At 36.8% G+C, this 12,975-nt stretch overlaps 2 protein-coding genes across 4 annotated transcripts in view; both read left to right on the top strand.

Moving 5' to 3' along the window:
• LOC121522732 (calpain-5-like) overlaps positions 1 to 2,859 on the top strand; it is a 41,577-nt gene extending 38,718 nt beyond the window's left edge. For all 3 annotated transcript variants that reach the window (XM_041807363.1, XM_041807372.1, XM_041807380.1), the window contains exons 12-13: positions 1,180 to 1,316; positions 1,408 to 2,859. In XM_041807363.1, the coding sequence (XP_041663297.1) occupies positions 1,180 to 1,316; positions 1,408 to 1,584 (314 nt within the window). In that variant the 3' untranslated portion in view covers positions 1,585 to 2,859. The remainder of the gene's footprint in view (positions 1 to 1,179; positions 1,317 to 1,407) is intronic.
• Positions 2,860 to 5,749: 2,890 nt separating this feature from the next.
• Positions 5,750 to 12,685, top strand: si:dkey-182i3.11 (insulin-like growth factor-binding protein complex acid labile subunit). Its single transcript, XM_041807338.1, has 3 exons — positions 5,750 to 5,797; positions 5,979 to 6,200; positions 9,410 to 12,685. Exons 2-3 carry the CDS (start codon positions 5,985 to 5,987, stop codon positions 11,306 to 11,308), a joined length of 2,115 nt encoding a protein of 704 aa, XP_041663272.1. The 5' UTR covers positions 5,750 to 5,797; positions 5,979 to 5,984; the 3' UTR covers positions 11,309 to 12,685.
• The last annotated feature ends 290 nt before the right edge of the window (positions 12,686 to 12,975 follow it).

Genomic DNA, 12,975 nt, shown 5'->3' with positions numbered 1-12,975 from the left:
ACTTGTCCTGAAGAGCATCTGATCCTGATTACATTTTTGACTCCTTGTAGCACTCATTCTCCTTTTTATGTGATATCGATGCATATTTTGATACCACAGCAACAAAAGTAGAAGTCTTTAAGCTCAGTTCAGACCAAAGATTCATAACGTAATAAGACCGTTTAAGAACATTGTTAGCAACTGTTGGAGCTGTCTAAACCGACCCGTTGAAGCTGGACTCAAGCTGTCTGATGCAGTCGCCTGCGATTCAGTTTGTCAGGATGCAGACAGCTGGTTGCAGGATATTGCAATGTGGAAAAGGAAAATATAAATCTTGTTTTAAAAGACTATAAATATCAAATTTGTTAAGTAAAATCATGCTTTGAATTTTGGGAATGATTACATCTATCCTTTTTTCCTTAATTTTCACACAAACTTCAGCCTATAAACACTCCGGCCACATATCATGCTAAAATGCACAGCCAATGGAAGAGACAGGAGTGTTAACAGGCTGCAGTTTTCGTGTGAAAACTTAAAAAAAGATAGAGGTAATCTTTTCCAAGAAGCAAATTAATGTGAATAAGTGAAACAGAAATCTCATTTTGAAAAGATTCTCCTTTTTCCTGCTGCATACATGAGCAGGTAGGAGCAGTGCTATGAGATAATACATGAAAAAATCAAGGCTGTAGGAGCTAAATTTGGGGAAAGTTAATTATTCTCAGGTAATATTTTCTTTAAAATGAGACTGAGCTAGCAAATCCTTTCTGTGTCTATATGTGCAGAGAAATTGTGTTGCCACGCTACAGTGGTGCTGACAAATGAACTGTGATCAGGAATTATACAGCCTCTTTTGCAAAGTAACTGCCCTGTATAAGCTGGCCTGTTTGTCTACTGTATATGGACCACTGTTCTCTACGCAGGGCAGTTTTTGAGTTTGTGACTGAAGAGCTCTAATTTTACTTTTTTTTAGACTATCAGATATTAGAATAATGGATATTATAATGCTTTAAATTGTGATATTTTAGAGTATCAAATGTCAAACATTTTGAAAACCTTACTTGGCTCTAATATAAATATGGATGATATAACAGCAATACCTAATCTTTAAAAGCACAAAATGAATGAATAAAGACTATTAACCAAGTTTTACATCCCTAACTAGATCACCTTTTCTTAACTGGTATGTTTCTGTGTTTTTAGCGGCAGACCCCTACGTGATAATTAATTGTGAAGGACATAAAGTTCGTTCTCCAGTCTTTAAAGACACTCGAAGTCCCAACTTTGACACCAAGGGGCTCTTCTACAGGAAGAAAGCCAGACAGCCAATCAGCATCAAGGTTTGTTTTTGTCTAGTATTTGCTTTTATACAAAATTGAATTATGTTTTTCTGTTCAAAACATTAAATTTCTTCCTCACACCCTCTTTCAGATCTACAACCACAACCTGCTCATGGATTCCTTCCTTGGTCAGGTGACCATGCCAGCTGAGCAAGGTAGTTTCCAACAGACGCTCCACCTGAGGGGAAGAGGCGATCAGAGAGACAGCGACCTTCCAGGAACCATCACAGTTGTCATAGTAACCAGCTCAGTGCTCACCAGCATCTGAGACAGAGCAGGAAACTGTGTGGTCAGGGTCGACTCTCACACTAGCATTGAAGTTTACCAAATTACCAGTTTCCCACTAAAGATGTTTGTCTGTAAGGTTGATATATGTATACAGTATACGTCTGGGTATATTCTGCAGAAAAACAAGGTTTACTCTTTAAAGACCAGGGCCACTTTATAGTAGAGTTGCCACAATGTTTGATACTTTGATACCATTATAACCTGTGTTTTAATGACCAATGATGTCTCAAAGTAGTGAAGCTTAAAAAAGCTACATCTATTTGATATAAAAGGTACATATGTGAGGAATGAGTCCATCCAAATTTGCAAGAAAATCCTAATCACACTGGGCCTTTCTTAAACTGCTCCCTACACCCTCTCCCTCTACACTTCCACTCTGTTTGTGTGCTCTCAGTGAGGGTTCATAACATCAAGGGCTGTCTTAAACCTTGGTATATGGGGTAAGAGTGGCCTGTTAAACAGTGAGTCTGCCCTGATTCTAACTTATTGGACATGTCTAATGGCTTTCATTGTTCATCATCAACAAACACATCTGCAGGTTTGGAAATAACAGTATCACACAAACCTACAAATCAAAACCTTTGCATTAAAAATCGGGATCTAATTTTAAGTCTAGAAATGAAAAAATGTATTAATTTGACAGCTCACTGTTTAATGTGTACAAGGACTTAAAATTAAAAATCTTATAACATTAGATGAAATTTATTAATTTAAAAAAGGATTTAAAAAGGCCATCAAATATGTTAAGTTTTTATTTAGTATTGTGTAATAGCGTTGTACTCAAAACCTCACTATCCGAGTCCAAGATTTGCCCGTGACCAGAGTGTACCGAGACAATGCCAAGACCAAGACTTTTGGGGGTCGTTAAGACCGGTACTGAGACAAGTCAAGACCAAGACAAGAACAAGACCATAAAAAAGGCATTTAAAAAACCTGACAAGGTTGAACACTTAAAGAGCATTCTCTCTTTAGTTTTAGTTTTCTTTTTAATAAATTTGACAAGTTAAAACAAGGTGTCTGAAACTATTTCAAAGTACAACATGCAAAAATCTCAAATCTTAACAAATCTGTTCATCTAACTTCTTGTAAAAAAGCAATCCTTGTGTGTATTCAAAAGGCACTGACAAGTGTGGAATTATTTTAAATATCTGAAAATGAGATGTTTATCTAGATGTGTCAGGTGAATGAGGCCTAAAGTAAGAGTTCAGAGGTATTTCTGACTAGAAATAAGATGGCTGGTGTCCAAGTTTTTGCAGGTGTGGCTATTTGTTGTTTTAGAAAGTGCTTCTCCTTATTATTACATTAATGAAGTCGAAGAATAGCAGATCAGTGCTGGTCTCAACCGAGTCTTGATGGAAAATCCAGAGTTCAGCTAGTCCGAGACAAGACCAAGACATTCAAAACGTGGTCTTGAGACTGGTCTTATTGGATTTTGAATGTCTGGCGAAAACTGAATTACACTATACTCTCATATCTTGACAAAAACTAGACTTACTTTTAATCAGAGTTTAGCCAAAGATCTATTTAAGCTAGTCTTAGTCTTATCTTTCTCATCAAACCTTTTTATTTGATCAGCAGGGTGTATTTGTTTTTGACCATCTAATTCTACACTCAACAGAACCCTCCTTTTACTAAGATAAAAGATTCTGGGCTTAAACCTTGTAAGCCACCTCTTAGTTCTGCCTATGGAGTGAGGTCAGGAGGGTTGAGAGAGGCCCACTGTCTAAAGACTGTGTAGGAGTTTATCTGCACTTTTGGCAATTTAAAATAAGAAAGTATCCATTATTGGTGGTGTAGGACTTTTTTGTTTTGTTGCCACAGTTTGTTTTATAGAGGAGTGGTTCTCAACTAGTGGGTCTGGACTCAGTAGTTGGTCATGGAGCCCTTTCCAGTGGGCCATGAATGTGTGCCTGAAAAAAAGTGCCAAAAAGACTATGAAACCCTTCAAAAAGTGCATGTTTTTTCTTGTTTCTTTAGTTTCTAACACCCTTTTGCTGTGTTAGGCCCGAACTGTGCTATTTTTCATTTATTAAATCTGATTGGTCAGAAAACACAAGAAATGTGGGTGACTGTTTCTCATTCAGGAATTAATGGTGGGTCCTGAGGCTTGGCCAGTTGAGAACCACTGTTATATGGGATTACAGAGCAGAGGATCCTGGGGGGTCAGAAAAGGATGGGATTAAATTATAAACACAATAAAAAACAATAGTCTTATGTTTACAAATTGATTTTCAATTCCTGTGCAAATCATTTCCAGCAAGCTTATAAATATTGTTTACAGTTTTATCAAAGTCCCTCTGATTGGATCTTCTATTTATATCTTTTTTACTGCCTTTTTATATGTCTTTATGTTTACTTTCTTTTTATTTCCTTCTTTTTATTCTATTTAATTCACTTGAAAAGTTTTTTCATTGAAGTTTTAAGAACAATGTGGCCAAAACATCCTATACTTTGTCAGTACCGTCATGTTTATATGTTGTTTTCATGATTTTCATGTTTCCTAAAAGCACTTTTTATTGCCTTGTTGGAGGTGCTCTACAAATAAACACCCCTTACCTTGAAGTGTAACACCATATTTGCATACAGTATGCTTTTAGAAAAAGTCACTAAATGTAAAATAACCTTGAAAATATGTCTTTTCTTTGAATAGGCTATGTCTTCAGTTTTAGAGTTATAACTGATGTTTGCCATCATTATCTTCATTGACAGACACCATTAAAAACTGATTCAATTAGAAATAAGACTGAACAAGATAAAACACAATGGAAAGAATGTTGCACCAGTAAGTATGACTGGTACTACACAAAACTATGGCTAGGATTTGTTTGCAGCTTTAAAAGTGATAACTCTAATCGTACCAGGTGATCTTCAGGGACACCACTCTGGGTTCTGAGTTATTTTAAGTGAATTCTGTGCATTAACAGCTGTGTATACGCTTGTCTGACTCCTTGAAAAAGCTAATTATTTTTAATCAGACAGCCTGAACAAGCTGTTCAATACCTGAAGCTGTCATGTGTGAACCCTCCTGTCCACCTCTTCACCTCCCACTGATGGGACTGAAGAAAGACAACAACTCTTTCTGAAAAAGGAAAAAAAAAACACAAAAAAATGTTTTTTATGATATTTCCATTCAAATGGGCATCAATACAAAGAGGAAACAAGGTAGCGTGCTAAGATGTGAACATCTCTGAGTGTTGAAAAAAAACATCTGTGCAGTCGGCTATGAAAACTGGTACACATCCTCTGTGGTTAGATTGGGACGGAGATCTTCACTTACTGACAGACCTTTTATCTAGTTTTACAGTTTATGCTTTATTTCTGATCTCAGAAACTTAATCATCTGAAGTTTGAGTCACTTACTCCATGTTTAAAAGTTGAGATTGTTGTCTTAAGAAGCTGAGGTATTTCTATGTTCAGGAAGGGCCATTTTGAGTTAATTTTTTATCAAATGTATTGACATGTGCATGCTTGTATTTTCAGATCATTCTCTACTGAATCCTAATTTCTTCTGAACAAGTGATTTGAAGATGAATTTACAGGTGTGGTTTATCTCACGGGGAGACTTGGTGTCTGTCTTCATGCTTGATTAAAGAAGTATACTCTGCAGTTGTGGGTTTGTTTGTCAGGCCTTTAACCACATTCAAACTCAGTTTCTCAGAAAAGCCATTTCAGCATCTTCTACAGCAAAGTACAAAAGGATCTGCAGTCTCTGCAAAGTATGAGACGGCTAGTGTTCTTCCTCTTCATCAGAGGTAAGCTCTCTTTACAATTACTGATGAAGTGCTTTTAGACACATTTTTACTTCTGAGCAAAAAAAAAATGGGATTAGAAATGTAAATTTAAACTATTTTAAGTGAATACCTAGTGTTTTTGTTTGAGTTGCAAACTGTTAGTCTACTCTTCAATAGCAGCAATAATCTTTGTTAAATCTTTAAATCACAGGGTTATTTCCCCTTTATCTACACAATTAAATCAAGGCCTAAGGAATTCTGCAAATAATGATTTGGGGGGGAAAAAAGAAAGAAAACACTTCAATCTTTTCTTTCTATCAGTTTTGATTGATAATCCCCTTTGGATATACAGAAAATATATTAGCATAAATGTTAAATTGAACTTGTTTTATTGCATGATTTAAATAACAAAAGTCATGTTTTCTTGACAGATACCTAAAATGTAAAACTTCTCAGATTCAGGTAACTTTATGAAGCTCATAGTGGGTTCAGACCACAAAAATATAAAACCAGCAGAGAGAAGCATGTCAGAGCCCAGAAATAAATCAGTGCATTGACAGATTTGCACACTTTTAATGTTTTAGAAGTATGAATTAATTTATCATGTACCTTTCTAACTCTTTATGTTTGTTTTCTCCTGTAGCTGATCATGCTGGCAGTCCTGACTCTGTCCTCTCTATGGGCCCTGATGTGGGAGTCTAACCTCTGCCCTCCCATCTGCCTGTGCCAGCACGACCTGACCACCGTTGAATGTCAGGAAAAAGGACTGAAACAGATCCCTGACCTCCCAGCTGACACAGAGCAGCTGTTTGCTGCCTACAATGAGATACAGGAAGTACCCTGGCATAAGCTGGAGAATCTGCAGGTATGGAAAGTACAGCAGACTTAATTCTTGATGCTCTCAAAAACTAGGCATTGCTTTGGAAGATTGTTAGATGTGTGCAGCCGGAAAGTCCCAGTATGAAGTTTCCGGATCATGTAGTGCTTGTTTATAAGTGATATCTTTCAGCCAGAGATGAATCAAGCTTTTTTAACAACACTGGTGGTTTCACATGGAATGTCATATTTAATATAGGTTGTGTGTATTTTTCCGCCCATTTCCCTTCCTCAAAGCATACTTTAAAACTCCTTTGAGAACTTTTAACTGGTTATAAATCTAATACTAATGGTGATGCCTCTGTTGACCTACATAGAAAGAGATCATAAGCATCAACAATAACCATTCCATATCAATGCCACAGGGTGGGTGTCAAGGCAAGGCTATTTACAGCATAGTGAAGCTGCAGTTCATTCAGAATGTATTCAGACCCTCTTCACTTTTTATCCATAATGTAATGTTGCAGCTGGATACTACAGTTGAAATTTTTCATATTTATTCTCATTACACTTAGTACCACATGATGACAGAGTGAAAACATTATTTTAGACATTTGTGAAAAAAATAAATATCACAACAGCATAAGTTTTCAGAGGTTTCTCCCATTTCTCTTGATCTTTGCTGAGACGTTTCTTCACCTTTACTGAAGTCCACCTGTGGTAAAATCAAAGTTGACTGAACATGATTTAAGAAGGGAACACACCTCTCTGCTGAAGGCCTCACAGCTGGCAATACATATCAGAGCAAATGAAAACCAAGCAGGCGAGATACATAAAATATTTAGGTGTAAACATACCCCAAGGATTTAACAAAATTGTATAATCTTAATTTTGACCCACTGAATCATAAAATAAATGAGAACATTAGGAGGTGGAATTTAATTCCAATATTAAGTTTTGAGTCTTGGATTGAGTCTGTTAAAGTGCATATCTTGATAATAGTTGGATTAATCTATCTCTCAAAACATACTTATCACGAAGGCTGGTTTGACTGAGGAGAAAAAAATTCTGAGATGGTGTTCACCACCTCCTCTTTGACCTCCTCAAAAGTTTTTATTAGTGCCTATAGGGGAGACTCAGGACTTAAAATAATTTCAGGGGTATATACAGGGCTTCACAATGTCAAATCAGAGAACACATATTATGTAAAACAAAAATGGGAAAAGGAAAATATTACACAAATCTCTGAAGAAACCTGGGAAAACACTGTGAGTTTCAATGGAAAATTACAAATTCAACTTCTTCGAGAGCATTTGGGTGGAAGAGTATCATTCGATATTTTATCACACCTGTACAGAAACATCACCACTCAGGCTTCTCCAACTGTTGGAGGAATTGTGGTTCCCAGGAAGCTAATCATTTTCATCTGTTCTGGACCTGTCCCAGAGTGAATAGGTTTTGGTGTGATATCCATAAAGAACTGGCAAATATATTTGGGACTAAATTTACTTTTAATTGGGAGCAACTCTTTGTTGGAATCTTACTGTCATCTACAAATAAGAAAACTAGGTACCTGTTTGCAATATTGAGTATTGCTGCCTGGAAGGCAATAACAAAAAAATGGCTTAAGCCAGAAGCTCCAACTATAGAAGACTGGTACAATTTAACTTATGAAATCTATGTAATGGAACGAGTCACCTTTTCATTGCGGCTCCAGAAGAACAGATTTCAAGAATTGTGGGAAAAATCGAAAATCTATATTCTCCCTAAACACCCTTTTTTTGTTTGAACTCATTTATTTTACATACACCTATATGTTAAGATTTTTCCTGTTTTATTAGATAAGAGACACCCCATGTTCTAATGTTATTAAGTGCAATAAGTTCCTTTTTTATTTTTATTGCTGTATTTTTTCCTTTTATTTTATCTCTATATTAAAGAAAAAACTTAGAGGCATCATGCTGGAAGTCTTTCTGCTAGTCATTGTACCACTGTCAATTATGCGTGATTCCAAATAAAGAATTCCAAAAAAAGAAAACCAAGCAGGCTTTCATGTGTTTTGTATGGGGTTGCCAAGATTAATCAAGTTAATCACAATAATTAAGGTCCACAATTAATGCACTGATATTTTTAACCACGATTGAACACGTGCTTTAATTTAATTTATATCAGTATAAATTATATCAACTCAGCTGGGAGTTGCAGCCAGCTTGATGTAAAATAAGTCCACTTCAAAAAAAAAAAAAAACTCAGACAGCTCAGTGGACAAGTCAGAAGTCATCTGAACCTTTTTAATAATTTCTGATTTCATTTTCACTCATAAAAAGCTTCTTTTTTGGGATGAAGTTCATGTCATCATCTTCTATCTACCCCTGAAAGCAGCTCTGTATCTGTGTTAATTTTGACAGCTATTTTTCATTTTAGTCTTAGTCTTTAGACGAAATATACTTTAGTTTTAATCACATTTTAGTCATTTCCACCCGTTTTAGTCTACTTTAAGTCCACAAAAACTCAAAAACATTTTAGTCTAATTTTAGTCCAAAGAAAGTTCTCACATTTTAATCTTTACTTTCAGTCTAAGCATTTTATTCTCTTGCCTTAATCTGGCACCAAATCATGATAGTGTGTTCTAAGCATCCTGCCAAACCTGGGGTCCCTGCTCTCTATGGCTGAGAGGCAGAATAGATAAAGATGCATTGTTTTTTGACAGATTTACCAGTGGAGAAATATCACAGACTTGGAATGTCCGGCAAAAACTAAATTACATTTTAGTCTAGTTTTAGTCATCTTGATGAAAACTAAATTTACTTTTTGTCAGTTTTAGTCATCACAGATCTATTTTTGTTAGTCTTAGTCTAGTTTTTGTCATGGAAAAAAAGGCTGTCGACAAACATTTTTAGTCATAGTTTTAGTCAACAAAATTGACCCTGTTCTGTTTTCCAAAAATGACTGTAGAAATCTAAAAATCACAAAAAATCTTGACAATAAAAACTAGTGGAATTTAAAAATGTGAAATGAGGTGTGATTTATTACGATTATTTTCAGAAATTCTGAGATCAATTGCAATTAAAAATTGTAATCTAAATCTAAAGCTGCATCCACACTAAACCTCTATGTCTAGATTTGATTTCTCATATAGAAGGAGACAGTGGGTCCTGAGGCTGGATCTGTTTAGAACCACTGATCTAACACTTCTATTTCTTTTTCTCTTCTTAATAACATCTCTAAAAGCCCTCTCTGTGTCCTGGCTTTTTTTAGGTCCTGGACCTGACAGCAAACCAGCTGAACATCTCCCTCTCAGTAGTTCAGCCCTCTTTGAAGAAGCTCCTGAAGCTCTTCCTAGGAAACAATAGCCTCCAGATGTTGCGCCCTGGTCAGTTTATGAACTGCCCTGCTCTCACCATACTGGACTTAAGTGAGAACCAGATTGAACATCTAACATCTGGCTTCTTAAATGGATTAGCCAATCTGGCAAGACTTACCATGAACTTTAACCGTATTCAGATGCTGCAAGTTGGCGCTTTAGATGGAGCTTTCGCCCTCACTGAAATCTACCTTAGCCATAATAACATATCAAAGATAGAAGACGGTGCATTCAAGGACCTGGCGCTGCTGGAGAAACTAAATCTAGCAGGGAACAGAATCATGAATGTGGATGTGGGCAGCTTCAGAGGAGCAAAGGCTCTCCAACATCTCGACCTGAGTTACAACAGGCTGGTCACTGTTCCTGCTGAAGCACTGAGGGAGGTAAGCGATCTTAAGTGGTTGCTTCTCCAGAAGAACAGCCTCGCTAGCCTTCAAGAGGACTGCTTCTCCTCCCTGAGCTCATTGGTTCATCTGGATTTGAGCCACAACACACTGACCTCTCTGTCTGAGGGATCACTAAGAGGTCTGAGCAGTCTGCGTGAGCTGGATCTCAGCAACAACCTTATCGATTCCCTTCCTCCTAAACTCTTCATCGACTTGGCAAGCCTCGAGTCTCTTGATTTGTACACAAACAGGTTTAAATCTCTTCCTCTGGATGTGTTTGGTTACCTGAAGAACCTACAGGAGCTGCAGCTGGAAGCCAATCAAATCAGTGTTTTGCCTGTTGGAGTTTTTGATTCGCTGACCAGACTCAGTGAGCTACAGCTCTCTAACAACCACATCCTCCAGCTAGACCACGCTGTTTTTGCAAAGCTGAAGTCACTGCATTACCTGTACATCGAGAACAACTCTCTGAGGCATCTTCCTAAAGGTCTTTTCCACAAGACGAGAAACCTGAAGGAGATTCACCTTAATCACAACCACATCAGATCCCTACATCCGTCATTGTTTCATGGTTTGAAGAGAGTAAATTCACTGAGTCTCTCTGGTAACTCTCTCACCTCACTACACCCAGACCAATTCAGGGACCTTGTCAGTCTCAAAGAATTAAAACTAAATGAAAACCAGATTTTTAACCTTTCTGTAAGCCTGTTTATCAATCTAAATAATCTAGTAATCCTCAACCTGGACAACAACCAGATCCCAGAGCTGTCTCCTGATGACTTTGTAGGGCTGACTCGCCTTAAAGAGCTCAAACTCAGCAACAATCAGCTTCATAGCATCCCCTTTAACGCCTTTGCTCCCCTCCAAAACCTCCGCAGGCTCCTGCTAAAGAACAACAGCCTGGAAAGAATACCCACCCAGCTCTTTGCACAACTCTCAAATCTGACAGAGCTCAACTTGGACGGGAACAAGCTGCAGTTTCTGCAGTCAGGTGTATTTCAAGGACTCACAAACCTCCAGAGATTGAGTTTAAGGTTCAACCAGCTCAGAGTGGTGGAGACAGGGACTCTCAACCCATTAAAAAACCTGAAAGTGGTGTATCTGTCAGGTAATTTGTGGGACTGTACCTGTGCATGGACTCTCTACATCAGCAGCTGGGTCAACATGCACAGTGACAAACTCGGAGACCAGCCCACCTGCATCTTCTCCTCTTTGTCAGACTCTATTTCACCTCCATCTTCTTCACGCTTTCCTGAGGAGACCCCGCTCTCTCATGCTGCTCTGTCTCCCTTCTTGTTTCAGGATGATTGCTTCAAAAATGATGCAAAAAGCTCATTTCCTTTAGACATGCTGAATGTGCTCACCACGCCTCTCTTAGCAGTCAGCACATTGTGGCATGCTTTGTAGTGGTTTATGCTGTCTAATCTTTTTATTTGCTGCCTTTGCTTTTAAAGTCTGCTCTTAGTTTTTAAGTATTTGTACCAAAATCTTATGGTTTGGATTTGTAATCGTTGTAAACTCATATTTTAATCTAGAAAGCACCTCCACTGGAACTGGGATCTTTAAAAAAATGACAAGTTATACTTGTTAAAAAAATCATCCTTATTAACAAGTATAACTTGTTAGTGAGTTATTTTTGTGCTATTTCATATAGAATTTAAACAAATCTTAATGTTTTATGCCAAAAAATTGGTACAACTTCTAATTAAAGCTTCCCTTAAATTACAGGGACAGTAGAACCACCTCTGTTTGTATTATTCATAACCAGGTCAGGCCAGTGTTGGGATTTTTACTGTTAAATTTTGGTTATGGTTGAAAAATTTATCATCATAAATAAAAAATAACAAGATTAAAAAATAACGTGGCATCACCCTGAAGACAGGGAAAACAAAAACAAAAAGGAGCAAAAATCAGTCTCAGAATTAAGATTTAAATAGTAATATTGTTATTTTTATAAATGGTGTATAATATGGATGATATTTGTGATTTTATTATTGAGTATTACATTTTGATCTGTCACCTCACAGATATAAGTCTTCCTGATTCACATCCCTGTTGGACCAAGGCCCTTCTGTGTGGAGTTTGCATGTTCTCCTTGGGCATGCATTGGCTCGCTTTGGCTTCCTCCTACAGACAAAAGACATGTCTGTTAAGTTAATTGGTGACTCCAAATTCACACTCACACTTTCAGCGAGTGAGTCATAAATACTCATACACACAAAACATTGCAGATACTGTACTCAATATCATTTTACAGCATTTTATTAGCTTCTCATATTTAAGCAAGTAGGTGAATTTGGAGCCATGTTATTTGAGATAAAATAAGGATGACAACAGTAGACCATACTTTAAGGTCTGACCTGTTAAATTGTTTAGAGAAGGAGGAAAGGAAGAGCCGATAAAACTAAAAACAACTTTCAAAACAGATAATTAAAAAATGACTGTCCGGGTTATTTGCAAAGTCCATCATAAAAAATGGCAGTCAAAATGATGTCCATATGGATGTTGTGGTACTTGAACTCATTTACCTCTTTGTAATGTGTGTATATATTAGTAAGAATGTGAATTATGAATTCTGTGTACAAAAAAGTGACTTTTTTTCATCTTACGGATGGTTACTGTCTGTCATTTTTGATGATTTTTTCCAGTGTAATGTAACTACTGTAACATGACACCCTAAATGTATTTAAACCCCGGTTTTTATTGTCTATTATATCCTGATGAAGACTTGTTTGAGTTGAAATGTGATGGAACATCCCTATTTAATAGCAGACTTTAATATTAAACCAGTGCCTTTGATTTTTAGTTTTGATTGTACTTTATTTGCATTTGCTGTTCGCATACATACATTTATTTATTTGCAGTTTTGACCTCTCTCCTGATATCCTTGAAGAAGACCTGACCCGTCATATTTTTCATACATTTTTTGACCCTGCCATTACTCATCTTATTCTATCCAAAACTTTCAAAATAATTTTAAGAGCCATAACAGTATTATTATCAAGTATTAATGTTTGTACTCAGCATCAGTGATTACCCAAATGTAAGTTCTTGTAGTTAGTCTAAAAATAGTA

Source organism: Cheilinus undulatus, linkage group 2 (genome assembly GCF_018320785.1).
Source record: "Cheilinus undulatus linkage group 2, ASM1832078v1, whole genome shotgun sequence".
NCBI classification, from domain to species: Eukaryota; Metazoa; Chordata; class Actinopteri; order Labriformes; family Labridae; genus Cheilinus; species Cheilinus undulatus.
Note: the sequence above shows the minus strand (reverse complement) of the source record. Positions and strands in the feature narration are given on the sequence as shown.

Coding starts and splice junctions, on each gene's coding strand:
- si:dkey-182i3.11 (XM_041807338.1), top strand. CDS start 5,985: ATGCTGGCAGTCCTGACTCTGTCCTCTCTATGGGCCCTGATGTGGGAG. Junction 6,201..9,409: donor ATAAGCTGGAGAATCTGCAG/GTATGGAAAGTA, acceptor GGCTTTTTTTAG/GTCCTGGACCTGACAGCAAA.